The sequence below is a fragment of the Zalophus californianus genome, chromosome 2 (genome assembly GCF_009762305.2).
Source record: "Zalophus californianus isolate mZalCal1 chromosome 2, mZalCal1.pri.v2, whole genome shotgun sequence".
NCBI classification, from domain to species: domain Eukaryota; kingdom Metazoa; phylum Chordata; class Mammalia; order Carnivora; family Otariidae; genus Zalophus; species Zalophus californianus.
This window is the reverse complement of record NC_045596.1, coordinates 1,185,723-1,213,282: the sequence shown is the minus strand read 5'-3', so window position 1 is coordinate 1,213,282 and position 27,560 is coordinate 1,185,723. Positions and strand designations below refer to the sequence as shown.

The 27,560-nt window shown below is 53.8% G+C and overlaps 1 protein-coding gene across 2 annotated transcripts; it reads left to right on the top strand.

Moving 5' to 3' along the window:
- Positions 1-271: 271 nt before the first annotated feature.
- NELFA (negative elongation factor complex member A) lies at positions 272-27,467 on the top strand. Of its 2 annotated transcripts, XM_027598264.2 has the most exons (13): positions 272-609; positions 16,454-16,625; positions 17,134-17,220; positions 18,018-18,179; positions 19,360-19,449; positions 20,932-21,062; positions 21,157-21,226; positions 21,544-21,632; positions 22,406-22,517; positions 23,220-23,497; positions 23,655-23,754; positions 23,862-24,833; positions 25,353-27,467. In XM_027598264.2, exons 1-12 carry the CDS (start codon positions 400-402, stop codon positions 24,044-24,046), a joined length of 1,686 nt encoding a protein of 561 aa, XP_027454065.1. In that variant the 5' UTR covers positions 272-399; the 3' UTR covers positions 24,047-24,833; positions 25,353-27,467. The 2 variants fall into 2 exon arrangements, with proteins under 2 accessions (XP_027454065.1, XP_027454064.1); XM_027598263.2 differs by lacking the exon at positions 17,134-17,220.
- Positions 27,468-27,560: the final 93 nt, after the last annotated feature.

Here is a 27,560-nt window from a genome sequence, read left to right as displayed (position 1 = left end):
TGCGTCGCGGCCGGACGGGGACGGAGCGAGCGCGGGCGGCGGGGTAGGCGCCTCCGGGCGTCGGCCAACCCGGCAGACGCGCTCCGCTTTGCAGCGCGCGGGGACACCCGCCAGCCCGCGCCCCCAGAAGCCGCGTCCACCGGCCACAGGGGCGCGACGCCCCCTCTCCTGACGTCATCTTCCACGGCCGTACGGCCGCGGACGCAGCCATGTTACGTTACGGCGGCCGGAGGGCCTTCCTCGGCGTCGCCACGAAGCGCCTCGCCGAGGCCCCGCCCCTCCAGAGACGCCACCGCGGCCCTCTCCGGCGGGCGCCGCCATGTTGGGGGTCCTCGCCGCGGGCGCGTAGGTGTCTTCATAAGATGCCGGCTCGGCGGCACCCGGCTTTCTCCCCCCAAGATGGCGTCCATGCGGGAGAGCGACACGGGCCTGTGGCTGCACAACAAGCTGGGGGCCACGGACGAGCTGTGGGCGCCGCCCAGCATCGCGTCCCTGCTCACCGCCGCGGTCATCGACAACATCCGCCTTTGCTTCCACGGCCTCTCATCGGCCGTGAAGCTCAAGCTGCTGCTCGGGACGCTGCACCTCCCGCGCCGCACCGTGGACGAGGTGAGGCGGGCGGCGGTGGGGGCGCGGGGCCGCCCCTTCCAGTGACCCGAGACCCCGGGCCCTGCCCCCTCCTCTCCGACGGTCCCTGCGTACCCCCTCGCAGCCCTGCCCCGGACCTTCACCGTCACCCGGAACCCCTCCCACTCTCACGCCCCCCTGCCCACCGACCCTCGTCCCCGACCCTCGCTCCCCCTGCCCGCGGACCCTCGTCCCCGACCCTCGCTCCCCCTGCCCGCGGACCCTCGTCCCCGACCCTCGCTCCCCCTGCCCGCGGACCCTCATTCCCGCCCCAGGACCCTCGTCCCCGACCCTCGCTCCCCCTGCCCGCGGACCCTCATTCCCGCCCCGGGACCCCCCGACCCTCACTCCCCCTGGCACGGACCCTCATTCCCGCCCCGGGACCCCCCGACCCTCACTCCCCCTGTCCGCGGACCCTCATTCCCGCCCCGGGACCCCCCGACCCTCACTCCCCCTGTCCGCGGACCCTCATTCCCGTCCCGGGACCCCCCGACCCTCACTCCCCCTGCCCGCGGACCCTCATTCCCGTCCCGGGACCCCCCGACCCTCACTCCCCCTGTCCGCGGACCCTCATTCCCGTCCCGGGACCCCCCGACCCTCACTCCCCCTGTCCGCGGACCCTCATTCCCGTCCCGGGACCCCCCGACCCTCACTCCCCCTGTCCGCGGACCCTCATTCCCGCCCCAGGACCCTCGTCCCCGACCCTCGCTCCCCCTGCCCGCGGACCCTCATTCCCGCCCCGGGACCCCCCGACCCTCACTCCCCCTGGCACGGACCCTCATTCCCGCCCCGGGACCCCCCGACCCTCACTCCCCCTGCCCACGGACCCTCATTCCCGTCCCGGGACCCCCCGACCCTCACTCCCCCTGTCCGCGGACCCTCGTCCCCGACCCTCACTCCCCCTGTCCGCGGACCCTCCTCCCCGACCCGCCCTCCCCCTGCCCACGGACCCTCATTCCCGCCCCGGGACCCTCGTCCCCGACCCTCACTCCCCCTGCCCACGGACCCTCATTCCCGCCCCGGGACCCCCCGACCCTCACTCCCCCTGCCCACGGACCCTCATTCCCGTCCCGGGACCCCCCGACCCTCACTCCCCCTGCCCACGGACCCTCATTCCCGTCCCGGGACCCCCCGACCCTCACTCCCCCTGTCCGCGGACCCTCGTCCCCGACCCTCACTCCCCCTGTCCGCGGACCCTCCTCCCCGACCCTCACTCCCCCTGCCCACGGACCCTCATTCCCGCCCCGGGACCCTCGTCCCCGACCCTCACTCCCCCTGCCCACGGACCCTCATTCCCGCCCCGGGACCCCCCGACCCTCACTCCCCCTGCCCACGGACCCTCATTCCCGTCCCGGGACCCCCCGACCCTCACTCCCCCTGCCCACGGACCCTCATTCCCGCCCCGGGACCCCCCGACCCTCACTCCCCCTGCCCACGGACCCTCATTCCCGCCCCGGGACCCCCCGACCCTCACTCCCCCTGGCACGGACCCTCATTCCCGTCCCGGGACCCTCGTCCCCGACCCTCACTCCCCCTGCCCACGGACCCTCATTCCCGTCCCGGGACCCTCGTCCCCGACCCTCACGCCCCCCTGCCCACGGACCCTCTTAATCTTCTCCCGGGTCAGGCCTGCCTGGCTCCGGACCGTCTGCCCCACAGGCCTCACCCTCCCCGCGCCCGGGTTGCTGGTGGGGAGGGGCTGGAGCCCACCGGCCGGGAGGGGAGGCTGGGGAGCCCCGGAGCCGCGATCGGGTTCCGGAGCCGGGATCCGGAGCCGGGGAGCGCGGTGGACTCCGGGTTCTGTTCTGGGCATCTTACGGAATAGCCGCTCGTTCAGGGCCCTGTATTCTTTGAATTCTTTCCACGCACGAACACTTCACTGTGTTCAAATGAGTGGATGTGTGAGATTTGTCTTCTGTTTTTTTCCATAACGGCATATGGTGTCGTTTTTCGTGCGAGGTAAAGTAGTTTTTCAAGATACTAAAGCCCCGTGGTTGCTTCAACTTTGTGCCACGACTGTTGCAGTTTTTGTGAGGACACTGCTGTAGTTTCTAAGTTCGCTGTGGCCCGGTGGAGCCGGTGCACAGGTGCACATTTGTGGGGCTGGCCGAGTAGCGGCGCCTGCTGTGCGCGTGCGTGTGCCCGGGGTGGATGCATCCACACTGCCGCGACTCCCGGTTAATTTTCCTTGCTGAATAGTGTTCCCTTCCCGGAGCGGGCAGCGCTTGATCCGTCCTGTTCTGGGGACACAATGGGTTGTGGACAGCTTTTGGCTGTTGTGGATAATGCTGTTGCCAGCGTTATTGTGTTTGCGTTAGGGTGTCAGGAAGCATGGACTTCTCTAGGGTACGATATCTAGCTTTGGGGTTGTGGGGTCATCGCATTATGCTACATTGTTTTTCAAAGTGGTTGTATCAGATTAAACTCCTCACCCACACTTGCCAGCCTGCTGGGTGCATAAAGGTGTTCGGTGGCTTTTCTTGTTTGTTTTTTCCCAAAGTACCTGCACCACTTAAAAAAATTTTCTTAAAGATTTTCTTATTTCTTTGAGAGAAAGAGAGCACGCACGTGAGGGAGGAGGGCAGAGGGAGAAGCAGACTCCCCCCTGAACGGGGAGCCCCTCCTGCGGCTCAACCACAGGACCCTCAGATCAGGACTTGACCAAAACCAAGAATTGGTCCCACCCAGGTGCCCCCTGCTGTAATTTGACATATACAATGTTAGTTTCAGACATGCAACATAATGATACAGTGTTTGCATATATTGCTTATGATCCGCACAGTAAGTCTACCGTACATGCAGAATTGGGGGGGGGGATGAGAACTTCTAAGACTTCTCTTAGCAGCTTTCAAATATGCAATACAGTAAGTAAGTACAGTCACCGCGTTGGGTGGTTTTGACTTGTGTTCGCCTTAATACTAACATGGTTGAGCATCCTTTCATGTATTATTCACTGATTTTCTTTTTTGTGAGTTACCTCTTTACATCATTTGTGGGTTTTTTTCCTGACAGTCTTTTTTTTTTTGCTATGTAGTTTTTTAAAAAACTTTATATATATACACATATATATATAAACGTTGGCTAGCAGTTCTTTTTCAGTTATATATTTTACAGCTCTTTTCCAGTTTTAAGCCTCTCGTAGGCTTTTTCACAGAATCTGTGGAGGTACAGACGCTCTCAGCTGTAACTGGGGGCCGGTGCCAGTCTTGGTTTCCCCTGTGATCGGGGCGGAGTTTGTCTTGTTCAGGATGTGGTGCCTTGCCTGGAGGGAGGGTGCTCCTGCTGTCCTGTTTGAGCAGCTCAGTTTGCCTTTCACATTGGAGTCTTCAGTCTACCTGGAATTGACCATTGTGTCAAGCTGGGAGTCCAGTTTTGTTTTCCACATGGATGTCCGATTAGTCCAGCACCATTTATTGAAGCAGCTGTTGATTTGCACTGTCACTTCTGTGGGTCTGTGCCTGGGCTCTGCTCTGTTCCTTCAGGCTATTTATATATCACTGTGTCAATAACCCACTAGGTCCTGTTACTGCCACTGTATACACATGTCTTGCCAGCTCACAGCAGACCCTCCCACTTTATTCTTTAGAAGCATCTTTGGCCACTCTAAGTTGTTTCTACTTCTGTATATATTTAATCTTCACTCCTCAGTTTACACATACATCATGTTGAGATTTTGATTAAGACTGAGTTGAGTTTATAGTGCATTCTGGGGTGAAATCCTCTTAATAATATTGAATCTGATAAATTGTGAATATGGGCATACCTCTCTATTTAGATCTCCTTTATTTGTTATAAAATTTTATGGCTTTCTTCATAGAGATCTTCCATCTTCTGTTAGATGTGTTACTAGACATATTTTTCATGCTGTCATAAATGGTATCTGTTAAATATTTTTTTTAGATGAGTTTGTGAATAGCTTCTGTGTTAAAGCTTACCAATTGCAATAATGTTCCTGTTGACTCTTTCTTTTTCTGTGTACTTACTAATTTCTTTCCAATTACTTTTTACTACTTTTTCTTGCCTTGCTGCACCCACCAGGACCCCTCCAGTACATTGTCTTTTTTCTTATCACACAATGAGAACTTTGACTGTTCTGCTGGTAAATACTATGTTTCCTATTATTTTTGGTAGATAGATTTTATCTGGTTAAGGAAATTCTCTTCTATTTCTAGATTTTTAATATATTTTTTATTTATTTATCTTTTTTAAGTTTTTTTTTTTTTAATCCATTTGACAAAGAAAGAAGCAAGGGAGGGTGGTGCGGCAGGCAGAGGGAGAAGCAGGCTCCCTGCTGAGCAAGGAGCCAGATGGGGGACTCCATCCCAGGACCCTGGGATCATGACCTGAGCAGAAGGCAGACACTCAACCAATTGAGCCACCCAGATGCCCCTACTTCTAAATTTTTTTTAATTTTTTTTTTTTAAGATTTTATTTGAGAGAGTGAGCCAGGGAGAGAGCACGAGTAGGGGGAGGAGCAGAGGGAGAGGGAGAAGCAGACTCCCTGCTGAGCAGGGTGCCCAACATGGGGCTCGATCCAGGGACTCCAGGACCATGATCTGAGCCAAAAGCAGACACTTAACCGACTGAGCCACCCAGGAGCTCTTAAAATTTTTTTTAAAGTTGTAATCATGAATGAGTTTTCTTAGGAGTTCTATTGAGATATAATTCACATACCATACAATTCACTCATTTGAAATGGACAATTCAGTGGTTTTTGGTATATTCAGAGTTGTGTAACCATCGTCCTAGTCAATTTTAGAACATTTTCATCAGCCCCAAAGTAAACCCATACCTGTTAGCAGTCTCCCCTCCACCACTACTCCCACCTTCTCCAGCCTGAGGCAGCCACTAATCTGCTTTCTGTGCCTAGGGATTTAGCTGTTCCGGGCATCGTGTGAGTGGAATCACATAATATGTGGTCCTTGTGCCTGGCTTCTTTTACTTAGTGTAATACTTTCGGGGCTCGTTGATGTTGTAGTATGTTTCTATTTCATTCCTTTTTTGTAACTGAATGATATTCCACTGTATTGATAGACCACATTTTATTCATCAATTATTTGTCAGTTGATGGACATTTGGGTTGTTTACTCTTTTTAACTATTATGAATAATGCTGCTGTGAGAATTCATAACAAGTTTTTATAGACCTGTGTTTTCAATGTGGACATTGGATTTCAATTCTCAGGTATATGCCTAGAAGAAGAATTGCTTGGATCATATTATAACTATTTTGAGGAACTGCCAAACTGTTTTCCACAGTGGCCTTAGCATGTTTACATTTTACACGAGTGACTTTTGAGTGTTCGAGTTTCTCACACCTTCCCATCCTTTGTTATCATCAGTCTTTTTGATATAGCCATCCTGTGGTGTGAACATGAATGGGTTTTGAGTTTTAACAAATGGTTAATTTGTTACAATTGGCATGTAATTCTCCATATTTATGGAATAGCATTAAGTGTAAACCAACTTTGTATCCCTGAGGTATAAACCTAATTTAGTCATTTTATTTTTATTTATTTATTAATATTTATTTATTTATTTGAGAGAGAGAGCGAGCGAGAACACCATGGGGTGGAAGGGGCAGAGGGAGAGACAGTTTGAAGCAGACTCTGCACTGAGTGTAGAGCCCAATGTGGGGCTTGATCCCAGGACCCCAAGATCATGACCTGAGCTGAAACTAAAGAGTCAGAGGCTCAACCAACTGTGCCACCCAGGTGCCCCCAATTTAGCCATTTTATATTGTTGGATTATGTTGTCCTGATATTTTGTATAGGAATTTTATATTTATGTTCATGGGTGAAATTTACCTCTAATTTTACTTTATCTTTTTTTTTTTAAGATTTATTTATCTATTTTAGAGAGAGCATGAGCAGGAGGGGCAGACAAAGAGGGAGAAAGAATCTCAAGCAGACCCCGTGCTGAGCACAGAGCCCACTGTGGGGCTCGATCTCATGACCCTGAGATCATAACGTGAGCTGAAACCAAGAGTAGGGTGCTTAACTGACTGCACCAGCCAGGCACCCCTCTAATTTTACTTTTTCATATTGTCTTGTCAGATTTGGGTATGAAGTTATGCTACCCTTATAAAAGGGATTGTAGTGTATCCTCTGTTTTCCTTTTCTTTGGAAAGTTTTATAATCAAATTATTTCTTGCTAAATGTTTGGTAGAACTTAGTAATAAAACCATATGGGGAACCTGGATTTTCTTTGTGGGAAGATTTTTGAGTATTGTTTTTTGGTTTTATAGTCTTAAGTAAAGGTTAAATGTTATATATATTTTTAAAGGATTAGCCATTTCTACTTAAACTTCAAATTTATTAGCATAACATAGTTAATATCCTTTTACCTTCTTAATATCAGAAGCATGTGCAGTGATGTTCCCTTTTTCATTTTTTTTCTCTCATTTTTCTTTTTCTTGATTCATCAGATACTTGTCAATTTTCTAAGACTTCAAAGTACCAACTTTTGGCTTTGTTGATATTCTCTGTTATGTATTTGTTTTCTGTTTCACTACTTTTTTGCACTTTCATTATTTTTTCCTTCTACTTTCTTTTTTATTTTGTTCTTTTTCTAATCTCTTAAGTTGGAGATTGAGTGCGACTTCATTTTTTAGCTTTTTTCCTAAAATATATGTGTGAAGCCATAAATTTTCTTCTACTCCCAGCATTAGCTGCATCCTTGCAAGTTCTGATAAATGGCATTTTCATTACTAAGTCACAGTATTTCCTAATTTCTATGATGATTTCTTCACTGATGCTATATAGTTTAGAATTGTTTCTTAGTTTCCGTACATTGGAGAGTAAGAGATTATAGTTATGTTTTTGTTAGTGAATTCTAGCTGTATTGAGTACTTGTCAGAGAATACAGTGTACAATATTTTAGTTGTTTGAAATTTAAGATTTGCTTAATGGCGAAATATATAGTCAGTTGTTGTAAACATTGTGATTGAACTTGAGAAGCATGTTAATCTCTAGTTTTGAGATCCACTACCCAATGAACCCAACAGTTCATTATGTCAATTTGTTTATTGTATTATATAGGTCTACTGTAGTCTTACTGATTTTTAAAAAACTATTTTATCAATTAGGGGCGTATGTTGATCTCTATTATGATATAGATTTGTCATTCCTTATGGTTTTATCAACTTTTGCTTTATGTATTTTGAGGCTATGTTATTAGGTATATGCAAATTTAGAACTGTTATAGTTGCCTGGTAAACTGAACCATGGATCTTTATATAGAGATTTCTATATGTGGTAATGTTTTGTCCTTAAAGTCTTTTTTTGTCCAGCTTTAATATAGATATATCAGCTTTTTTCTTTTTTTTTTTTAAAGATTTTATTTATTTATTTGAGAGAGAGAGAATGAGAGAGAGAGAGCACATCAGAGGGGATAGGGTCAGAGGGAGAAGCAGACTCCCTGCCAAGCAGGGAGCCCGATGCGGGACTCGATCCTGGGACTCCAGGATCATGACCTGAGCCGAAGGCAGTCGCTTAACCAACTGGGCCACCCAGGCGCCCCTATATCAGCTTTTTTCATTGATATATATCAATATATGTAGTTCTGGGACTTTGTCCATATTATAAGAATTTTTTATTTTCTTTTAAGTAAGCTCTGTACCAAACATGGGGCTTGTACTCAGTGACCCCAAGACCAAGAGTTACATGCTCTACCAGCTGAGCCAGCCAGGCACCTCCGTATTATAAGAAGTTATAATTAAGAACTTACTAGCTGGATTGAAAAACAATTAGGTAATTCTGGGTAGTTTACTTTTCTGAAAAGCATTTTTATTTTCTTGGTGTTAAGAAAATTTTTTCTTTTCTTAATATTTTTTATTTTATTTTTTTTAGATTTTATTTGTTTGACAGAGAGAGGGCACACAGGCAGGCGGAACAGCAGGCAGAGGGAGAGGGAGAAGCAGATACTCCGCTGAGCAGAGAGCCCGATGCGGGGCTCGATTCCAGGACCCTGGGATCATGACCTGAGCCGAAGGCAGACACTTAACCAATTGAGCCACCCGGGAGCCCCTATATTTTATTTTTAAGTAATCTCTACACCCAGTGTGGGACTCAAACTCACCACCGCAAGATTGAGAGTCACATGCTCTACCAACTGAGCCAGCGAGGTGCCCCAAGAAAATTTTTAAAACATCTTAATTCACTTAGTTATCTTTCTTAAGTTATTTAAGGGTCTGATACTTTTGGGATGTTATTCTAAAGATTAAGGTTTTCTACATAGGACCATAGATACAGGGGGACTAGATAACTGGGCTAGATGTGTTCCACACTGTGTGAGACAGAGTTCTCTAGAGAAACAGAACCAGTAGGGTGTGTCCACGTGCGTGCATGTGTGTGTGTGTGTGCCCTATAAATACCTATATATGCCATATATGGGGGGGTGGCTTTTATGGAAAGGAATTGGCTTACATGATTATGGAATTTAGGAAGTCCTGAGATCTGCAGCCAGCATGCTTGAGACCCAAGAGAGCTGATGTGTAGTGCTAGTCAGAAAGCCAGCAAGCTGGAGTCCCAAGAAGAATGAGTGTTTCGTCCATATCTGAAGACTGGGAAAGACCCGTGTTCCAGTTCAGTCAAGCTGGAGTTGTGTCTTCAGTGGAGTGAATGAGGCCCACCCACATTAGGGAGGGCAGTCTGCTTTACTGAGTCTACCAATTGAGATATTAATCTCATCCAGACATACTTAGAACTTCTGTTTGAGCAGATGTCTGGTCACCCCTGGCCCAGTCAAATTAACCATCATAGCATCTGCTACAGCTTGTGTTTCTTAGTGGAATCCTGAAACCAGTTTACTTGTTTTGTGATGTATCTGTTCCTCTCAAAAGCTAAATAAACAACAGTTCTTAGCTAATACCTGGGAGGAGTAAGAGAGATTTGAATGATCCCTTGCTTTGGTTTATTTAGTGAGGGGTACAGAATTCAGTTGAGGCTCCTGCTCTAAGAATTTTTATCTGGTTAGGGGAGTAAGAATGATGTCTTGAAAATGTAGGCTAATGATTTTGGGAGACAATGTACATGAGGTGTTTTGCTAAATTAAATTACAAAGTGTCGTAAAAGGTAAACAGTGACTTGATGTTTTGGCTATATTTGAAAGGGTGTTTAGGAAATAATAAATGCTGGTACTGGATAAAACCGGTGATCACTTTGGTCTAAGACATTGACATTGGCACCAGTGGAAGTTCTGGGGAAGCAGAGGTGGCCATGAGGTACTGTTTATTATGCAAAATTAACCAACTCATGAGATGACCAGGGGGAGTCCTAGGGATGCCAGTGCTCAGGGACTGGGGAACTGTAGACTCATCAGCTGGACTATCAGAAAGGTAAGACCAGCTGCAGAGTGAACCAGAGGCAGTTTCTCCCAAGGTCACACTGCAGCTGGGAGGGTGGTCATAGCGCACCCTTTACTCACTGTGGCTCTTATTCACCGAGAACCCACTGTCCAAAATGACAGCTCGGAAACTTTGCTGCTTGAAATCATCTTCACGAGAATGAAATGTCCCACTTTTACTTGGAGGATCTGACGCTTAGACACAGAGAAACAGCCTCACTTTCCAAGTCAGGGGCAGAAAGTCGGATAGGAACGTGTGGACGTGACAGCCTCGCTCTCACCTGTGTTGTGTTCAAGGACGCTGCACCCAGGTGCACGTCACGGTTCTGACACAGACCTTCTGACTCACAGACTCACCACTTCATTAACATTTTACCTCAACTCTGCTGCCATGCCCCCCCCCGCCCCCATCCAGCACCTCTGTTGTTTCTTTTCTGCCTGTGGGGTGCAGCTCCATCCCACAGCAAGCAGGAGCCCGCATCAGGTTGTAGGCTTCCCCCTGATGGCCTCAGAGCGTTGGCCCAGGACACTGGGTCACTCTGTAGTCCTGTATTTTCCTATGGCATGTTTTGGTGGGCTTTTTGAAATTACAGGTATCTTCCGTCTATTCTAGAAAATCTCAGCAGTTATCCCGTCACATAATTGCCTATACCTCAGTTTCTCTCCCTTGTTGTCTGCTTCTCCAAGGAGGTGCATGTGGGATTTCCCTCTGTCTCCTGAGCCGAATGTCTCCCTTCTGCAGTTTCTAGTGGTTTCCTTTCTTTCTTATGGTCTGGATAGTGTCTAACTTACCACCCCATCCCTTCCTTCGTCTGTGGTTAAACTGTTTACTGACTCCTTCTTCCTTCCTACGGAGTCTGTGCTGTGGCACTTACTTTTACCCCCATGTTCTGCTCCCACATTTCCGCAGGCACCAACCGTTCTCTTCTCGTTATTTATTTTAAAGATTTTATGTATTTCTTTGAGAGCGAGCGTGTGTGCACAAGCAGGGGAAGGGAGAGGGAGTGGGGGAAGAGGGAGAGGGAAAAGCAGGCTCCCTGCTGAGCAGGAGCCCGGGATCATGACCTGAGCAGAAGGCAGACATTTCACTGAGCCACCCAGGCGCCCCAGTTCTGTTTAACATGTGTCTTTTTGCATGTGTCCTTTAAAAGTGTGTGTATTGCTTTTAGGTGTAATTGACCTAAACTGCCTGTATTTAATGCGTGTGATGTGACCTCTGCACACCTGTAAACTAGCACAGAGAAGGATCACCACCTGGGTCTCCTGTCCCTCTCCTGTGCACCTGCTTCTGTCACTGTAGATTAGTTCACATTTCCTAGAGTATTATTTCATGGAATCATACAGAGTGATGTTTTTGGTCTGGCTTCTCTCACTTAACATCATAATTTTAAGATTAACCCATGTGTCCATGTGTACTAATAGCTCATAACTTTTTTTGAAGATTTTTATTTATTGATTGATCAGAGAGAAAGAACAAACAAGCAGGGGGAGAGGCAGAAGGAGAAGCAGGCTCCCGCTGAGCAAGGAGCCCGGTAAGGGTACTCGATCCCAGGACCCCGGGATCATGACCTGAGCCAGAGGTAGCCACTTAACCGATTGAGCCACCTAGGCACCCTAGCTCTTAACTTTTTTTTTTAAAGTTTATTTAAATAATCTCTACATTCAGCCTGAGCTCAAACTCATGACCCTGAGATCAAGAGCTGCATGCTCCGGCGGAGCCGGCCAGGCGCCCCCTATAGTTCTTAACTTTGACTGCTGAGTAGGCTGCCTCCGTGTGGACATGCTCCAGAAACGGGTATCTCCTCGTGTGGACTGTCATTCTCCAGGGGAAACACACAGGAGATGGGTAGCTAGGTGCTAGGTGTGTGTTTCACTTCCCTTTTTTTAAAAAAAGAATTATTTATTTGAGAGAGAGTACTTGGGGAGGGGAAGAGAGAGAGAATCTCCAGCAGACTCCTGCTGAGCTCAGAGCTTGCCTCGGGCTGGATCCCACGACCCTGAGATCGGCACCTGAGCCGAAACCAAGAGTCGGATGCTTAACCGACTGCGCCCCCCCAGGCACCCCTCTGTATTTCACTTCTAAAGAAACTGGCGGGCTGCTCTCCAAGGTGGCGGTCTCGTGTTACCTTCCCTCTGGCAGTGGCCAGGGCTCCAGCTGCCACGCTCTCCGTTTGGTGGTGTCCTTGCCCTCTCAGGCACTGTCCTAGGGCTCAGTGTTCCATAGTCACTAACGACGCCGAGCATCTCTCGTCAGGCTCGTACCGCAAATCTTCTTTGGTAGAGAACCTGTTCACATCCTTCAGGGCATATATATATTTTTTAAAGATTTTATTTATTTATTTGAGAGAGAGAGAGAGAGCGCACAAGAGGGGGGAGCGGGAGAGGGAGAAGCAGACTCCCCGCTGAGCAGGGAGCCCGATGCGGGGCTCGATCCCGAGACTCCAGGATCGTGACCTGAGCTGAAGGCAGTCGCTTAACCGACTGAGCCACCCAGGCGCCCAGAGCATATTATTTTTAGTTGATGTAAATTATATTGTCTATGTACTTAAGTCAGAGTTTTTAAACAAAACATTATTTTCAAGATTCACCCATGTTGCTCTTCATCTAATCCCAGGGTTGGCAAACTTGGCTGTGACCTGTTCGTAAGGCCTGTGAGCTAAGAACGTTTGCACGTTAGTAAAGGGATTGTTCAAAGCTGTGTCTGTCATTCCTTTTTTTTTTTTTTTTTTGACGTGGCCCGCAAGCCCTCAGTAGGCACTGTCAGGCCCCCCGCAGAAGACGGGCAGACTCCGGGTCTGCTACGCTGCGCCCCCATGCTTGGTGTCCCTGTGCACACCGCTCTCCAGCCCGGCTATGACAAGTAATGCCGCAGCACAGAGCTTCTTATCTTACCCAGGGGTCACTGTGAAGGTTTCTTTGGGATCTGCGCCCAGGGTGGGAATGTTGGGTCGTAGAACATAGCTGCTTAAATGGTGACATGGTGCCACCCTCACTGCCACCTGCAGTGTGCGCTTGGGCCCCCACCCTTCCCCCTCGGGTCCGTCCACTTTTCTGTTTTTGTGGATCAGGTGGTTGGAAAGTGCTACCTTGTGTTCATTTGAGGCTGCTGTTCCTGTGTTCGCTGCCTTCTCAAACTTCTGCCTTATTCATTGCCTGTGAACAGCATCTGCCTTCGGGGTGCCTGGGGGGCTCAGTCGGTGAAGCATCTGCCTTCGGCTCAGGTCACGATCCCGGGGTCCTTGGATCGAGCCCCGCATCGGGCTCCCGGCTCAGCGGGGAGCCTGCTTCTCCCTCTGGCCCTCTCCCTGCTTGTGTTCCCTCTCTCTCTGACAAATAAATAAATAAAATCTTAAAAAAAAAGAATAGCATCTGCCTTTGTTTCTATTGGGGTTGCTGTCTTGTTGATTTGCAGGGACTCTGTATATTTTGGATAGTAAACACTGCTGGTTTTGAACATTACAGATTGCATCTGCCATTCTGTTACCTGTCTGTTAACTTTTTCGTTTGCCCTTCACTGAACAGAAATCTTTCATTTTAATACACAGTAATAAATTTTTTGGTTTATGGTTTGTGCTTTTGAAGTTTTAAGAAGCCGTTATATGTGCCTCTCTCATTTCACTAATGGGTCTTTAATGCTGTGAGATTGGAAGCCAGTTTTATTTTCCTCAGAGTCCCAGATCTGTCTCCAACCATGCATTTAGATGCAGGCCAACTTTTTTTCTCAGGGATTTGTGTGTGGTGTGTGTGTGTGTGTGTGTGAGAGAGAGAGAGAGAGAGAGAGAGAGAGAGAGAGGGAGAGCCTGTGAGCACACGCACCTGTGAGGGCATGCGATGTTCCAGTGGCCCATGCCAGGTTGCCCTCTTGCAAGAACTGGAAGCTTCTTTTTTTTTTTTTTAAAGATTTTATTTATTTATTTGAGAGAGAGAGAATGAGAGATAGAGAGCACGAGAGGGAAGAGGGTCAGAGGGAGAAGCAGACTCCCCGCCGAGCAGGAAGCCCGATGTGGGACTCGATCCCGGGACTCCAGGATCATGACCTGAGCCGAAGGCAGTCACTTAACCAACTGAGCCACCCAGGCGCCCGAACTGGAAGCTTCTTTTTTTCTTTTTTTTTTTTTAAAGATTTTATTTATTTATTTGAGAGAGAGAATGAGAGATAGCACGAGAGGGAAGAGGGTCAGAGGGAGAAGCAGGAGAAGCAGACTCCCTGCTGAGCAGGGAGCCTGATGCGGGACTCGATCCCGGTACTCCAGGATCATGACCTGAGCCGAAGGCAGTCGCTTAACCAACTAAGCCACCCAGGCGCCCGAACTGGAAGCTTCTTATTCAAGCATCTGTGTCCCCCCAGAAACCCAGTGAAAGCCTACCATGAAAACATGGCTGAATGTAGGATTCTTGTTGAAGATTTAGTGGGGTTTTTTTGTTTTTGTTTTTTAGATTTTATTTATTTGACAGAGAGAGACACAGCGAGAGAGGGAACACAAGCAGGGGGAGTGGGAGAGGGAGAAGCAGGCTTCCCGCGGAGCAGGGAGCCCGATGCGGGGCTCCATCCCAGGACCCTGGGATCATGACCTGAGCCGAAGGCAGACACTTAACGACTGAGCCACCCAGGTGCCCCAAAACAGTAGGCTTTCGTGAACACAAGTGGATTCTCTGTTTATCTTGTGCTCACTTGTGAGCGTTTTGAGATCAGGTCTTATGTCTTGCTTGTGTCTGTGTCCCTAACACCCCACCTTTTGTGGCTCTCGGGAGAGACTCGGGGTCTATAGAACGGGTAGGTTGTTAGAGGGTCTGGTTCATTGTAAATCTCATCTTGGGAGGCTTCTGTATCGGTGCGTGTGTGGTGGCCTCATTCTTTCCACTGCCCCGTAGGATCCACTGCAGCTGCTTGGTCTCCATGCTCATCTCTTTGAGGAACCGCCAGCCCGGCTCCCAGTGCTACGTGCCCAGCGGTGTGTCCAGAGGGCTCCAGTCTCTCTGCCCCTTTGCCAACATTGATTGCTGCCCACGTTTTTGATGCTGGTCTCCCGGGTGTGTGAGGTGTGCCGGCCCGTGGGGCCCACATCACCTTTGTGGCCTCTCCCTTCCTGCGTTGTCCTCTGCGAGTATGGGCGCTCAGGACTTTCCTCACATACACAGTCTGTGTTTCTTGTTCTCAGTGCTTTGGGGGTGATCATTGACGGTGGAACCTGTCATCTTACTGAGCCACTGAAGACACATTTAGATAGGAGTAATTTTTTTATATATAATTTTAGTTTGCCTGAGACCTGTTTTTATCCTTAACTCTGTAGTAAGAGACAAGCAAAATTGTTTAAATTTTCATTTTGTGCCTTTTTGTTTTTAATGTAGAATAGAGCTTATAGCTCAGCTAAAGAAAAGGGGGAAGGTGGTGGGTGGGGCCATTCTTCTATAACAATAAAACGCCCCCCACCACAGATGTTAAAAAATAAACGTTTACAGTTTTTGCCATGAAAAGAACATACTTCTGCATCTTTCAAGACACGGCCTTTAGAACCCGTCCACTGGCGCCCGGTCCTGTGTGTGGCCGACAGGGGGCGCCCAGTGTCAGAATCGGAGCTTTGAGCTCCGGGCAGGGGTGCCTCTCCCCTGGTGGGTGGGACCCGACGTGCACTTGGGTGTGGTGACACCGTCAGGCCAGGAGTGACGAATCTCACATCTGAGGAATGGAAAGGAGCTCTGGGCCTCCCCGGGCTCTGGCCCATTCCGGAGAGGTGGCGTGACAGGGCGGCGGGGGGGGGGGGGTCACACAGCCAGAGCTGTGCGCCGCCTTCTGCCCCTTCCCCAGCCCTCTGTTCTGCTGAGCGTGGCTGGGCCACCTACGTCAGTGCTCCCAGGACTGTGGGCCGGCCTCCCCATCCCGAAATTGCCCCATCAGCAGGTTTCCTAAGCAGGGGTGTTGGTGGCCTGCCATAGGTTCTGGGTAGCGTGCACTCAAAGGCAGTTGCCCGTCTTTGGACAGCCTTCCCGTCTGCTGTTGTTTGGGCACACGAGGGGCCTGGGTGCCTCTGGGAGCCATCTCGGAGGCTGTGGGGAGATGCGGCCCCCCAGGGGAGGGTGGGCAGGCAACTGGCCCAGGTGGGGGCATCACTGTGAGTGGGAGTCGCAAGCTGGCAGAGGCTGTGGCAGCCCGGGGAAGTGGGATGGCCGTGGGTGGGGGGCACAGAGGAAGGAGAGCCCGCAGGCTCCCGAGAGGATGGGGCGTGGAGGCAGTTGCTGTAGAGGTGGGATGCTGTCGTGTGCCCCGCAGAAGCTACAGCGGGGTGCAGAGGGGGCTCCCCTCTGTTTAAAAACGAAGGTGCACAGACGCTGGCTTCTGCCCCACTCCGTCCTACCATCCTGAGCAAGGCGCTGGCGCGTGTCAGAGTGGTGGTGGTGGGGGGGGTGTTCCTGGGAGGGGTGGGCAGGGGTGGTGTCTCTTGGGGGCCCCCCGCTCAGGGCTACTGTCTCTCCTTTCTCGGCAGATGAAGGGCGCCCTGGCGGAGATTATCCAGCTGGCCACCCTGGACTCGGACCCCTGGGTTCTCATGGTAGCTGACATCCTGAAGTCCTTTCCCGACACAGGCTCGCTTAACCTTGACCTCGAAGAGCAGAATCCCAACGTTCAAGATATTTTAGGAGAACTTAGAGAAAAGGGTATTTGTGTGTGTGTTTTATGCTGGGAGGAGGGAAACAGGTCTTCCTTTAAACCTCTTTTTCTGGAGTGAATTTGGCGTCTAGAATGTTGCATTTTGTGCCTGCGCGCTGTGTACACGGCCCGCCCCTGCCGCCCTGGACGCTGCCCCCCAGCTTCTAGCCAGACAGAGCTCAGGACAGGCCGCTGCTCCCCGCACTTGCTGCTGTATCTGAGATTTCACACCGTTTTCGCGTTCACGTGCCCTCTCTCCCTGCTCAGCTCATTGAGGCCATGGGTTCTGCCCCTTCAGGTTGCAATGCACTCTAGAGCTTAGAACATTCCTTGGCACAGAGTAGATGCTCAGAAATGCATCTTGAAAATATCACCAGTTCAGTTGTTTTGAACGTGAGCTGAAAACCATTTAGGAACTATTCTCAAATGGTCAGAAAGAACATAGAGGAGGAGGCAGGCTGTTCCTCCCCAGGTTCCTCTCCTCATTTGGAGAACTGGATCTGGTGTGCCCCTTAGAGACGGAACCCGTGCTGCTGCAGGCCGAGTGGCTGGACCATCATTCCCTGCAGGTGGCCCCTGACACAGCCCTTTCTCCCCTACGAGGTGACTACCCTGTCACACTGTCGGTTTTCACTTGATCTCTAATGGCCCACACGCTCCACGGATGCTGCAGGAGCACCGGGAAGTAGACCCAAGATGTCTCTGTCCTGGTGCTTAGCTTGACAAGGGTCCAGCGAGGTCCATGCCCACCTGGGTGACATCTCTTGGGTGGGAAGGGCCTGCTCTGTCTTCAGCTGCAGGTGGGCTCCTCGGCCGCTGGGGGACCTGGTCCTAGAGGGTTTGGCATGGGGGAGGGGTGCACAGGAAGAGTGGGGGCTGGGTTTGAGCTCCTTCCCCCAGGGTTTCTCCTGAGCTCAGACTCCTGGGTGAACACCCAGAGCCAGATAGCTGCCTGGGTGCTGCTTCTGAGGGCCAGGATTCAGCAGGGGCCGGGAGCGACCACAGGCTGTGACCACCACAGACTTTCCCTTCCTGCTGCTGGGGGCGTGTCTCAGCATTTCTGATGCCCTTAGGGTGCTTACAGCACCCTCCAAAAATGGTTGTATTGACGTTCATCTGTGGTGCCCGGGCTGACGAGTAGCAGGCAAGCCAGGATGTAGCGGTTGGGCCACCCATCTGACCGCCAGCTGCGTTGGCGGCCTTGACTGTTGGGTGATGGTGGAGTGGAGCCTCTGGGGAGTCCATGCACTTGTTTTCTGTGTTGAAAACAAAGCGGAAGATCCAGGACCATAAATGGGAGACTGCATTTTCGGTTCGCATTTTCACATGAGCTGTGCTAGCCACGGCCAGGTGAGGGCCTGGCAGCTCCTAACGTGTTGTGTTGGTTCTCGAATGAGCAGTGAACGAGTGTGAAGCATCCGCCATGCTGCCCCTGGAGTGCCAGTACTTGAATAAAAACGCCCTGACGACCCTCGCCGGACCCCTCACTCCCCCAGTGAAACATTTTCAGTTAAAAAGGAAACCGAAGAGCGCTACGCTGAGGGCAGAGCTCCTGCAGAAATGTGAGTGCCCCCCCCCGCCCCGGCCGCCTCTGGAGGCCCAGCAGCGCTAGGGACTCCACGGCTCAGGTCACGCTTCTGTCTTCCTCTGTGCTTTTTATTTCTAGAGTTCCTTTAGATTTTATGATACCTAAACTTCGTTCAAGACAGTGGCTACATAAAGTTTTGGGTTTTTTTTTTTTTTTTTTTTTTAGAAATTTATCACTGCTATGCTAAATCGTGTTCTGAAGTCTGCTTTAGAAACTTCAGAATTTTTAGGTTAAAGTGTCTAATCTTTGTTACAAAAAATGAAATCTACAAACCACGTCACGTGGGCAGTGAGAAAGGTGGCCTCGTGAGGGCTTTTTGAAAGGCTGGGCCCTCACTCTTAGAATTTTGTGTTTTTCTGGAGTTGCAGATGATGTCCTTTTGACCTTAAAGATTTTTGGCCATTTTATTTAATGTTTTCTCAAATAGTGGTGTTATCAAATGCATGTGGAAGATATTTGCCAGATAAAAAGGCAAGGAAATGGAGTCCTTCAACCAAATGGCAAAACTCAGATTTCATTTAGCTTTTATTTTGAATGGCTGTGGACTTGGTGTGAACCGTATACATAAATGCCCTGATTGCCAAGAAGCTAGGGTCCTGGGTCCGGGGCTGCTCTGTGGCTTCATGGAGCCGGCAGGACGGGGGCGCAGGCTCAGGCCCCGGTGCCCGCATGGTGAGTTGGTGCGCCACCCCCCCCCCCCCCCCCCCCCGCCACCTCGCGGTTCACCTTCCCCTTCTCCCATCCCACCGAGCCATCTCAGGAAATTCTCGTTTCCTTCCTCATATTTATGCATCTGTGAGGAGAAACAGCACACCTTGCCCGGTGACCGCCTGTGTGGGCATGCTCCACCGGGCCAATGGGGCCTCCCTCCGGTCCACCGGAGAGACAGAAAGCCCCTCTTGGGGCCTCTGGAGTGCGGTTCTTTCTGCCCCCCTGGCTCTGCTTCCTTGAGAGTAGGGTTTGCTAAGCAGAAAACAGGACATTGGAAGTCGGACTGGGCTGCTCAGGGAATGCGTGAATGCTTATTTAGGAAAAGCGGGCCCTGTGTCTGTAACAGTGCATACAGATCAGGCTTCTTCGGGAGCCAGATTTAGTAAGGCGTCGCGCCCCTGCGGTGCAGGGCGCGTGGCTCACCTGACGCAACCCTTTTACAGCCACCGAGACGGCCCAGCAGCTGAAGAGGAGCGCGGGGGTGCCCTTCCACGCCAAGGGCCGGGGGCTGCTCCGCAAGATGGACACCACAAGTAAGGCTGCACGCTCCTGGGCCGGCCCCAGGTCTGAGCTGTCCCTGGCCTGTCAGAACCTGGGGCTCAGCCTCAAAGTCACGGTCTTTCCTTGTTAGCAGCGTCATTTAAGTGTTGAGATCGGCGCCGGCCACAGGCCCTGAAGGCGCCTTGAGGTGTGTTAGTGAAGGGAACACGTGAAATGACGAGAGAGCTCAGGGTTGAGTTCAGGTTTTCCACTTGCAGAAGCACCTGGAAGTTTGTGTGAACATGCTAAGAGGAGCCAGACCAGAATTTGAGGGAAACCAGCGTTTCCCTCCCTCTCTGTGTAGCGAGCACAGGCGGGTGTGGGTCGGTGTGGGTCACGGCCAGAGCTGCTCTGTGGGCAGAGAGAGAGGGGCGCCCCTGCAACTCGTGTTGTCAGGCCGCACCTCCCCCCTCCCTCAGGGTTGGAAACAGCCCTGCACACAAACAGAACAGATGCTGTGACCAGAAGACCCGGTTGCCCTGGGGCTTGTCCCCAGAAGGCACTGGACAGAAAACCCAAAGAGGGCAGAATGGCCATTCTCCCGCGGCCCAGGGCCCAGGGCCGACCGAATAGCAGGGAAGCTGGGTCATCTGAGATGCACACACCTGTCGGAGCCCAAAGGGAAGCCTTGGGCTGGGGGGGGTCCCCGTTCTGTAGGGCCTGCCCCACCCAGCGAGGTCCTGGGGGCAGTGGCGTGGTCACTGTGCCCTTGACACAGCGTCCAGTTCAAGGTCCAGCGTGCTTCTCTGGTCCTGGCGGTGCCTGCGCCCGCGTCACACTGTGGCATGGCAGCGTGGGTCCATGTTCGAGTGCTGAGATGGGGTCCTGGAGGCGGCGGAGGGGAGGCGCCAGACGCCCGGGGACGGGGACAGGCCCTGTTCAGGACGCACCGTCCCTGTGTGTCAGGCGAGTCCGTTTCGACAGCCTGGGGACCAGCCTTGGGGGGTGGGGGGGATTCTGTCTGCAGAGCGTTTGGGGATCTAGCCGTGAACGGTCCTCATCACCGAGAGGGGCAAGAAGGAAGCTAGGCTGAGAGTCCTGGTGTGTTAGGGTGGGTGGCTGTAGGCATGGATCTTTTTTTGGTGTTTTTGGCAAAAATGTCATAGATTGGCTGTGATGTCATCACTTCCTGTGGCCTCGCTCTTTGACTTGACGCCTGAGCGCTTGGCTCCCCGGAGAGGTGGCCCCTCACCCCCTAATGCCCGGGGTCGCTGGTGCCCTGGTGATGTCACCCCCACCCCCTCAGAGACCCAGCCAGTCCGTTTGAATCGGGGTCGTGCCTGCTGAGCCCCTGACAGGCTTGTGGGGGGCAGGGAGGGCACTGGGCCTCGCTCCCGTCCAGGGGGCTGGCGGAGCGGCTCTGCTTCTTGCGGCACAGCGTGGAAGGGGCAGGAGACAAGCCCCTGCCCGCAGCCCTGCCGTGCGGGGCGGCCCCGTCCTCAGGCAGCCACCGACGGGCGCTGTCCTCTCCGCAGCCCCGCTCAAAGGCATCCCGAAGCAGGCGCCCTTCCGCAGTCCCGCCGCCCCCAGTGTCTTCAGCGCTGCCGGGAACCGGACCCCCATCCCGCCCTCGAGGACACCGCTGCGCAAGGAGAGGGGAGTGAAGGTGGGCACTTCCCCTCGGTTCTCTGCGGCCTCAGCAGAGCGGCCCGGCGCCGCCCACACGGCAGTCACGGGCGGGCCTCTGTCTGTTCTGGCAGCTGCTCGACATCTCTGAGCTGGACATGGTGGGCGCCGGCCGGGAGGCCAAGAGGAGGAGGAAGACGCTCGGTACGTCCGCGGGGCTCCCTGCAGGGTCCGTGCGGGTCGGGCCCGCGCCCCCGACCAGTCCGTCTCGTGTTTCTCGTGCCACCGGTGGCCTGTGTGTTGTGACGAGATGGTCCTTAACGGGGGAGCCGGGATCACACGTGGCAGAGCTTCGCTGAAACTAGCGCCCCGCGCGCTCTGCCGGAGACTTGGGTTTGAGGCGCACGCTCAGCGAGGTGTTTCCGGCCGCCGGCTGACGGGGCCCCTCCCGCACCCCGGGGGCCCGCTCGTGGGGTGCCACGCTGGCGGGGGCACTGGCGAGGACTCTGCTTTGTTGGCAGATGCAGAAGTGGTGGAAAAGCCGGCCAAGGAGGAGACCGTGGTGGAGAACGCCACCCCGGATTACGCGGCTGGCCTGGTGTCCACACAGGTGGGGCTGCGTCCCCGACGGCCCGCCTGCCGCCCCCCCCCCCCAGCCCCTCGTGCGCCGTCGTGCACGCCGCCCTCGGCCCGCTGGTTAGCCACACGATGTGCCCTGTGGGTGGCAGCGCCGGCCGGAGGCCCCGACCGGGGCGGGGGGAGGACATCGCAGTAGGGTTGCGCGCACGCATGCTGCGTGTGCTCTGTAGGGGGGGGGAGGCTCCTTGGCGAGTCCCCGCACTGCTGTGCCTCGGTTTCCCCTCTGTCCGGCGGAGGTGGCAGTGCCGGCCTTGCAGGTGCAAGGGAGGGAGGGCGGGCGGGCAGGCGCTGGCCGTCGGCCCTGCGTGTGGGGCTCGAGGCCTGCCCGTGACTGGGGAGGTCAGCGGCCAGACAGGGCCTGCTGCTTGGGAGTCTCGTCCCCACGGACCGTGCAGCGCGTGGGTTCAAGGCCCCGGGCTAGGGCTGGAGAAGGGCCCCGGGGCCAGGGTGGTTTCTGGGTAGTGGCTTAGTTTCTTCCTGTTGCGGGGCTGTTCCCTCATTTCCTACAACGAGGGAGTCTTCCCTTTATCGTTGGCTTTGTGGTAAGAGGGGACCTCGAGCAACTTCTCTCCCGAGGCGGCTGCTTTGAGAAGCTCCCTAAGCAGATGGGGGCAGTCCCGCCCTGAGGGGAGCGGAGCCCGCTGTCCTGCCCCAGGGTTGGGGGTGGAGGCTCACGCTGGAGCCAGCCCTGGGCGCCCCCCCCACCCCCCGCCTCCTGGAGGGACTGTAAACTCTGTGTTCCAGAAACTCGGGTCCCTGAACAGCGAGCCGGCACTGCCATCCACGAGCTACCTGCCTGCCACACCCAGCGCGGTCCCGGCCTCGTCCTACGTCCCCAGCTCCGAGAGCCCGGCAGGTGAGCTCCCCGCCCGCGCGCTGGGGTGGGACGGAGCGGCCTCGGACTCGGACTCGCTGCCACGGGGCTGCTGTGTCCTCCTTCCTGAGCCGTTGCTGGTGCTGACCTGCTGGCGCGAGTTTCCAGGAACGAACCCAAAGTTTTCACCTGCTCCGCCTTTTCTGGGGGCAAACAGGCAGCGGCCCCTTAGCGTAGTGCGGCGGGAGCGCGGTCTGCTGGGGGAGGGGGGTGGCCTGGCTGACCGCGCCTCGGGGCCCAGGGGTCCCCTCACGGTCCCAGCCTCTCTGAAGCAGAGGAGGATCCGGGGTGATGGCCTCGCCTCTGGGGCTCTCACTCCACTGGGCTTGGCTTTGCCCACCAGGAGCTTGGTCCCGGGAGCGCAAGTGGCCTCATCGGGCTGGAGGCAGCGGCCTTCCTGTTTTACCAGGGCCTTGGGCGGGGGGCCCCGGGCCGCGCATCTCGTCTGCCGGCCTGGAGAAGCCGGAGACCTTTGGCTCCAAGGTGGGGGGGGGTGTCCCTGTTCCCCCCCCCCGCCCCCCGCCGTGCGGACCCGGAGTTGAGGTCTCAGGGCGAGCAGGGTCGAGTGGTCAGGGCCTGGGAGGTGGGGCAGAGCCTGCCCCCCACTTTCCCGAGGGGGGTGGGGTGGGGGCGGGGGTCCCCGGGCCCGGCCGGCCCCCTCACCAGATCTTGCTCTGCCTACAGCACCGTCTTCTCGGGAAGCTGGCCTGCAGGCTAGCCGGCCGCCCGAGGAGCCCAGTGCCCCCAGCCCCGCGCTGCCAGCGCAGTTCAAGCAGAGGGCCCCCATGTACAACAGCGGCCCGAGCCCAGCCGCACCTGCGCCTTCGACACCCACCTCACCGCTGACGCCCACCACACCTCCAGCCGTCACCCCGGCCGCCCAGACACCTCCGGTGGCCATGGTCACCCCACAGACCCAGCCCCCTGCCCAGCAGCAGCCCAAGAAGAACCTGTCGCTCACGGTAGGTGTGCCTTAGGTGACAGGCGAGAGCCACCAGGAAGGGCGTGTGGCCTCAGCCACCCACACCTGGAGAGTGCCTGGCAGGGGCCTCCAGGTGGACACGGGCGGGGGTGCTGGGTGGGCCCGGGTACCCACACCCCCTCTCCCCATGCTTGCAGAGAGAGCAGATGTTCGCTGCGCAGGAGATGTTCAAGACGGCCAACAAAGTCACGCGGCCCGAGAAGGCCCTCATCCTGGGCTTCATGGCCGGTTCCCGAGGTGGGTGTGCACGGCCGGCCCCGCCGGGGTGGGGGGATGAGGGCCCCCCGCCCCCCCACCCCCCCCCACCCCCCAGTGCCCCGCCCAGCAGCCCCTGCCCTCCACAGAGAACCCGTGCCAGGAGCAGGGCGACGTGATCCAGATCAAGCTCAGCGAGCACACGGAGGACCTGCCCAAGTCGGATGGCCAGGGCAGCACCACCATGCTGGTGGACACCGTGTTCGAGATGAACTATGCCACAGGCCAGTGGACGCGCTTCAAGAAGTACAAGCCCATGGCCAATGTGTCCTAGGGCCCCCCCGCCCCCGCCCACCTTCACTGCGGGGCTGAGGGACGACCCGTGACCGGCCCACGACTGCTGCCGAGCCCCAGCCCACGGAAGCTTTTAGGTTCATTTCTTGGGGGTGTTCTGGACTTATTTTTTAAATTTTAATATGGGTTACCTTTTGTGTGATTTCAGATACTTTTTTGGATTCAATATTGCATTTTTGAATGTTAAAGTTAACCAAAAAACTTATAACTTCCTAATTTTAGCGACAGCTCTGCCTGTTAGACTTTTATCTTTTTTTTTAATTTTTTTCTTAAATTCCACTGACCACGAGGGAGGGCTCTTCCTTGCTAGTGCGCCGCTCTTCCCGTCCCACGAGGTTGAGGGGACCAAAGTGAGGCCCAGCACAGTTGAGAACGGGGTGGGGACGGCCTGCCACGTGCCCCGGAGCGGGAGACGCCGGGCTGCACACGCCATGCGCAGGTTTTGTATTTGTCTTTTGTATGGTTGTGAGCATTGAGACCAGTCTTCTGGTGCCTGTTTTCATTGTACAAACGATCCAAGTAATTAAAGTATAGCTTTTCTAAAGAAAGCCCCGGAGCTGTGTTTTGGGCCAGCCTGGCCTCTCTGCTCCAGGGCTCCAGGCCCTCTCGGGGGTGGGGGCTGGTGGGGGCCGCAGGACAGTCACCCCCCGCTGACACGGCCAGAGGCTCTTTATCGGAGAAGACAGAGGACCTGGAGCTGAGTGAACACCAGCTGAGAAGAGTCGGCAGCTGACTCCTGACCATTTCTCTCTCAATGGGGATTTTTGGTAATCAAATTATTTACCCCGGGGGGGGGGGGCATGTTTCCAGAAGGAGAGCCCCACTTACTTTGGTATTGGCTGAACCTCCCGAGGCCCCGTCAGCCTCTCCCTGGCAAGTCGCGAGCAGGACGGCAATCGGGGGACGGGGGCATGTCAGGGCTGTGCCAGGTGCCAAAGGAACTGGAAAAGTGGGAAAAAGTCCCAGACTTCAAAATGCAACCCCATATACAATAAGTTTAAGAAAAAAAGCCTTTAAAAAAATTTTAATACAAAAATACTCATATACAGTTTTCCAAACACAATGTCCCACTTTAAATGCTATTTTCCCCTGACTGGCAGTTCTCATGTCTACAGTTCAGTCTGTTACCCCCCAGCAGGAATTTCAAGTTTTTAAGTCTATCCAGACCAGTGAGAGCACCGAGTGTTCCTAAAAGGAGCCTGACCTCATCCTGTAGGAAGCTCCGACACCGACAGACCGTTTCAGTTCATATTTAATTTCTGACAGGGCGTTTCACATCTCAACAGGGTACGGCGGACACCACGACGCCCATGAGCAATTCACTCTAGTGACTAACACCCAACACCATGCTGCTCGGAGGATCGAGAATTTGGCAACAGTCATTTGTGTTAATTTTCGTCAAAACAGGCTTATCTTTAATTCCCGGAAATACGGTAGTTCTGGAAGGTGGGCACTACACACACCCCGTGGTTTGTGTGATCAGGATCACAACTCGAGGCATCCGAAGCGCAGACCTGAGCGTATGGGAGGCCCGGGAGGCAGGGTGTTGCGCGCGGCTCCTTGCGGGACGGGGCAAATGGAGTCTCCCCCGTGCTCCATGGGCGCCACACTCGATTCCCCTAGTGGTCGCGTGTCATGAGTGCCAGGGTGGACACGTCCCCGGGCCCCACACCCGGAGACCAGTGCTGGCACGGACAGGCGCGACCTCACCCTCCGGGGCCACAGTGCCGGCCGTTCCTGATGCGGAGGAATCCGGAGATGTTGGGGCAATTTTCGTTTTGTTTCTGCTTCGTGTTCATGACAAAGGACTGAAGCTGATGTTCAGAAAGACCAAATCCCCCTACACGAGCTCTCCCTCTGACTCGGAGCAAAGCGCGTTGGCCCCCATGGGAGAGCCCTTGGCGCTCAGCCGCCACGCTGCAGCCTTGTTGTACTGATTTATAAACCAGTTTTCTAGAGATTTTTCAAAGTTAGTGTTATTTGCTCATTAGTTCAACAGTTTTTGGAAAGAGGATAACCATATTTAAAATAATTTTTCCAGTATTTCCTTCAGAAAGATCGTAGATTTTGAAAATATCAAAGTGACTCAAAAAAATCACAAGATTTTTTACTACGTCAAATACAAAAATAAGTTAATCTGCTCCCCAAAGTGCACTGCAAGCCCAGTCTGATGGTCTGACTTCGGCAGAAGTCCCTTCGCTGGTGGGAAAGGACAAGCAAGGTGCGTGGCCCGCACCCCAGGCCCCGGGCTCTGAGGAGCGGACTCCTGCAGGGACCCCGCGGCCTCGGGCCCTGGCCCAGAGCGCGAGGGTGTAGGAGCGCCGCCGGACCCGTTGCTGGAACAGCCTTCCAAGTTGTTCAGAGAATAAGGAGCATAAATCTATACATCAATCCAGTATTTTCTTAGGACGATTTGAGAGAAATTAGAGTTCTAAACTGAACCCCCCCCCCCCCCCAGTCCCCGTGTCTTACCAAAGCAAGTGCATTTCCAGAGGTCACCTGAGCCACATGCAGGAGTCAACTGATGATCAAGATCCCATGTTTCCTGGGTCGCCGTGTATGGCTCCTTTCTCCAGGACGGCGGTAGGAGAGGCACCAAAGGGACCGCCACAGTCGGTAAAACTCTGCTGTTAGTGCTGGGGGAGGCGCGGACCTGCGGACACCAGGGAGCCTCACACCAGCAGCAGATTCTTCCCTGTGGTCAGAACCTGGCAGAGACCACCACCCCCAAGAGCTCGTGTCACAGAACCATGGAGAAGCCGTGAACAGGGCTCTGGGTCCAAGGACATCCTGCAATTGTGCAAGGAGCAGGAGACCTCAGGAGCAGTTTTCAAGAAGGGCTGTGTATACTTCTCTGCAGGATACGTGTCCTCCTTAGGTTATCTTAAGAAGAAAGAGCAGAAAACAGCGTTTGCCGCTGAGTATCCCCTCCCCTCCCATTGCAAGCACCGAGACTGCAGTCCCCGCGGAGGGCACACGGGTGGTCTGACGGGACCCCTGCCCTCGGGGCGCTCCGGACTCCCCACAGTCAAGAGGAACTCCAAGAGAGAAGACAACTTCATATTCCCAGCAGCTTCTCACTTTGTGGGGCTGGGCCTTCTAATAAGTGAAAGTTAGTGGCCATCTCCCGGGGAAACTCAGGCCGGACGCCCGCCCGCTGCTGCGCCCGTGGTACAGGCCCGGAGCCCCGGCGCGAGCGCTTCTCCACGGCGTGTCCCAGCTGAGCACGTTTTCCACGAACAGACCCACACGTATGACTCAATGGCAGTAACTAGAGGGAACAGTTCTAAACTCTGGGTCTCTCCTCAGACCCTGAGGGAACATTTTTTGGAAATGCACGTCTCCCACGTGCTCTGGGTCCCCAGGGTGGCGAGCACCTGCCCTGCACCCAACTGTCACCTGCAGTTCCACAGGGCACACCACAGCTCCTACAGAGCCATTTTCACGAACTCCTCTCTTGACACAAACTCACTACCGAGTTCCGCTCCTTTCGC

Coding starts and splice junctions, on each gene's coding strand:
- NELFA (XM_027598264.2), top strand. CDS start 400: ATGGCGTCCATGCGGGAGAGCGACACGGGCCTGTGGCTGCACAACAAG. Junction 610..16,453: donor CGCGCCGCACCGTGGACGAG/GTGAGGCGGGCG, acceptor CTTTCTCGGCAG/ATGAAGGGCGCCCTGGCGGA. Junction 16,626..17,133: donor AGGAGAACTTAGAGAAAAGG/GTATTTGTGTGT, acceptor TGTGCCCCTTAG/AGACGGAACCCGTGCTGCTG.